Here is a 4171-nt window from a genome sequence, read left to right as displayed (position 1 = left end):
AGCTGCCCTTGTCTTCGTGTTACCTCGAAATTTTGAGGATCTTGAGTTGTCTGACCCCAACACGAGGATTCAACCACATAGCTGTCAATAAAAACAGACAAAAAAAAGTGTTTAAACATCATGTTCCATCAAACCATTCCACGCCTACAGCATAAAACAAGGTCAAGTCAACGAAACAATTTACTCATTTTCCTCCATTTTAAGTATTTGGAGAAAGGCGCCATTTTAAAGTTATGAGACCAAGCAATTGAGCGATATTAAAAATGATTTTTTTTTCCGTTCGAAACGTATTAAAGACGGCTTAGGCAATCCAAAACGTTTGCTTGGCGTCAAAGGGCAGAGAGTGTTTAATGAGCTCACTTATCGACGAAATCAGAGTATTTAGGACACTTTTTTTATCGACGAATCGTCGGTCGTGGTCGCGACACAAAGATGATTTCATATGCTAACGTAACCACACATACGGCCTTTAGTACATCAGGCTAGCGAGTTACAATATTTACTTTAAAACTTTGTAATAACTTACCTTTGGGTTATCAAAAAAAAAACTTTAGCGGGTTAAACACGTTTAAAATATAGAGAGAATCAACACACCTGCAGGTAAAGAGAGAGTGCTGTGAGTATGACTACTTTATTGACACTCGGGAATTTTATCAACGGTAAAACACCACATAAATACCTACGCATGATACGCTTGAAACACGCCACCATGTGTCGTTTAGTGATGTCCTTTAGAGCCCAGGCTGATGCTTACTGACTCGACCCACATTTAACAGTCCATTAGTTTCTATTTTCAACAGAGTTTTGGTATACCAACTCTCAAACAGCACGAGAACGCACCAGAAATTGTAGTTCAGATAATTCATTTTACCAAGAAAAAATATTCAAATGTAGTCTACGAAATGACATGGGGAAATAATTGTACTTCCCAAAATGAAAAAAAAAAATGCTTTCTTTCATTCCTGTGATTTTCAAACCTTTTACACCAAATACCCCCCCCCCCACACACACACACACACACCCCCACGCACACACACACAAATCTCATCATGACCAACATGTGTTAAAAAGCTGACTCCCTGCTCCTCCCTGACTCCTCCCAACTTGCTCAGGCATTAGAATTTGTGAGAGGTGATGCCAGACGTGCAATCCCAAGGCACAAGAGACGGATCACGTTCGACTGACAGAGTGGCCATCAGGTCTGCACAACCTGCTACTGCTGTGTAAGTACAATACGACTTGTCATTATTGTCGTCGACAAAAATATCGAGCTCCTTAAGGTAGTGGGAGCAAACACCAATTAGGACAAAATACATCCACGCACTTATGTGCAGATGATTGTAAATCTTTAGCGCATTCTGTTTGTCACAGGACAATGTCGGGAGTGGAACATTTAAAGACCAAGGAATTTTGGAGGGCCGTAGGTGGCGAATTTGTAGCCATGCTCCTGTTTGTGTTCCTCGGCGTTGGCTCCACCATCGATTGGACTGCATCAAAAGAGGCAAAGCCGGACCGCAAGGTCCTCATTTCGCTGTGCTTCGGCTTGTCCATTGCCACGCTGGCTCAGTGCTTTGGCCACATCAGCGGCGGACACATCAACCCGGCCGTCACGTTGGCGATGGTCGTGACCAAGAAAGTGACCATCATCAAGGGGGTGTTTTACCTGCTGGCCCAGTTAATTGGTGCAGTCGCAGGTGGCGGGATCGTGTGGCTCGTCTCGCCCTCCGACTTCCGGCCGAACCTGGGCGTCACCGGGGTGAGGACTCTGGATGTCATCTTCTTCATTTGTCTTGTCCTTTAAATTCAGAGCAAAATCTTTGCGCTTGCTCAGTTGGGTAAAGATGTCTCGGGAGGAATCGGCCTACTGGTGGAGCTTCTCTTAACGTTCCAGCTGGTCTTCACCATATTTGCCTCATGCGACCCCAAACGCACCGACCTGGGCGGGTCCGCTGCCCTGGCCATCGGCGTGTCCGTAACGATTGGTCACTTATTTGGGGTGAGTATTCACCATCCAAACGTTGCTTGCACCATTTGATTTGACCGCTGCGTTCACCATTATTGTGCCGAGTAATATCGGCATTTCCGCCTTGCAGATTCCTTACACAGGAGCCAGTATGAACCCCGCTCGTTCCTTCGGCCCATCGGTGATCGCAACTAATTTTAAGGATCATTGGGTGAGCGTGCTTGATGACATCCCAACATTTCCTTCAACTTCAGATTTTAAAAATCATACCATTAAACATAACGGTGTGATTTATTTTATGATGTATGAGGTCTTGAGATGTTCCAAAATTATTATTTGTTGTCTCCTGCTCTAGGTTTACTGGGTGGGACCCTTCCTGGGCGCCATCATCGCCGCACTCCTGTACGAGCTCATCTTCTGCCCATCTTCCAGCAAACCGAGTCCAGGGCAGGTGATTCCTAAGGAGCAAATGGGGGCCTTCAAGGATGGGATGGGCTCCATGCAGCCGGTCAAGAGGAAGAGGAGAACGGAGCGAAAAGACCCGCCGCCAACGAGAGAAGTGCTGTCCACTGTATGACAAGCCAATGCACCGGAGAGCAAACTATAGGACAGAATTTGGTTTTGGACAGTTTTTGGCTTTCATCTCGAGCCCTCCCCTCCCCCCATCCCTCTTTCACCTTATACCTCCCATGCCTTCAGATAATTCATCCTTGAATGCGTTTTCAGGGTTTGTGCACTGAACAATTTCGATGACATGTAGCTTTGCTAGCAGCCGAGAGACAGATTGCAGTCCAAGCGAGTGCTGAAGGTCTACCAATTACGGCGGATCATCATGCACCAGTCAAGAAGAAAATGTGGCCTTGTTATTTTGGGATTAGTGTCACTCTGACTCGTGTTTAAGCGTATTACCATACAGCTGATGTACGTACGTTAAGGTGACTGACTTTTTCAGTAGGCTTCACGCGATCAGGGTTTTGGAGCCCATTACCGATCCAATCAGGAGATCCACTTGTTTATTTACTGTACAGTCCAGCACTGCTCTTAGCAATTTTTTTTTTTTTTTGTCTGCAATTGACAGCCATTGAAATGCATTTGGGGGGTGAAAAAAATAACTGAAAATTCTCTCCGAAAGTGCTGAAAAACAAAAAATTTAAAAAATGTATATGACAATAGGCTGAGAAACCTTGCGTTATTAATGCTTGCGGTACAGAACGTCCCGCAAATGAACAAGATCATGTAATTTTGCTAATCCAATCAATGACGCCATTGACCGATGTGCAAATTATGACATACCGATGACTGGCTTTGCATAAAATGCAGTTGTTGTTTTTGCATAAAATGCAAACTCCATGCCGATCTTATCCATCAGATCAGTGTAAAGTAACTTTCAGTGCATAATTTTATGCTATCATGGGAAATGCACTGTAACAAAATGTTTTTATTTTTTGGAATTTACATTAAGATAATTGTACACTATATATACAATATACAATGTACAATATATAAATTTCATGCACTGGTTTACTACTTTTATTACATCATCTAAGATGGATGAATCAGTTTAGCTTTTTATTTGGATTCAACTGTTTCATTGTCAACTGATCTGGAAATTGGTGCTGTGAATTTTATGATGTGATCAAGTTTAACCAAATGTATAAATATATGTAAACATATTGATAATGAAGTTTTACCAAGAGTATAAATATATGTACACATATAAGCCATGTGTATTTTTTTTTTTCCAATTCTATTTGGCTTTTAATCATGATTTACTCCCCCAAAAAAGGTTGGGGTGGGATTTCACACACACTGGTCATACAATCAAAGAAGAGCAGATAATCTTTTTGCGTTATCGCTCCACCTTAGATGATTTATGGCCGAGTAATTTCTTGGAAATTAAATGTCATCTTCATGTGATCTAATTCCATTTGTTGCTCAATTCCATTCCGACTTCATGACGTCACATTACCAGAACTATACTGCTAACCACACAATACAAATTGAAGAGCTCATCCGTTCCCTGCACGCAGTCTAAATGTGACAACAGCATCACCTAGCGGTCTCCTGTGTCAAATAAAACCTGAGCTCAAGTGTTTCTCCAGCAGAGGGCAGCCAAGAGCTGTGCAACTTTCATTGTTCACTGAGACTGAAGTACTAAACACTGGTGCGGCAATACAAGAAATTCAAATCACCTACAATTTTTTTTTT

General features: G+C 42.6%; 1 protein-coding gene across 2 annotated transcripts; it reads left to right on the top strand.

The window, feature by feature from the left end:
* Positions 1 to 418: 418 nt before the first annotated feature.
* Positions 419 to 3880, top strand: aqp4 (aquaporin 4). 2 transcript variants are annotated; one of them, XM_049747592.2, is made up of 6 exons: positions 419 to 600; positions 1113 to 1223; positions 1372 to 1756; positions 1832 to 1996; positions 2094 to 2174; positions 2319 to 3880. In XM_049747592.2, exons 2-6 carry the CDS (start codon positions 1135 to 1137, stop codon positions 2538 to 2540), a joined length of 942 nt encoding a protein of 313 aa, XP_049603549.1. In that variant the 5' UTR covers positions 419 to 600; positions 1113 to 1134; the 3' UTR covers positions 2541 to 3880. The 2 variants fall into 2 exon arrangements, with proteins under 2 accessions (XP_049603549.1, XP_049603547.1); XM_049747590.2 differs by having other exon boundaries at positions 420 to 616.
* Positions 3881 to 4171: the final 291 nt, after the last annotated feature.

The sequence above is a fragment of the Syngnathus scovelli genome, chromosome 17 (assembly GCF_024217435.2).
Source record: "Syngnathus scovelli strain Florida chromosome 17, RoL_Ssco_1.2, whole genome shotgun sequence".
Taxonomy (NCBI): Eukaryota; Metazoa; Chordata; class Actinopteri; order Syngnathiformes; family Syngnathidae; genus Syngnathus; species Syngnathus scovelli.
Note: the sequence above shows the minus strand (reverse complement) of the source record. Positions and strands in the feature narration are given on the sequence as shown.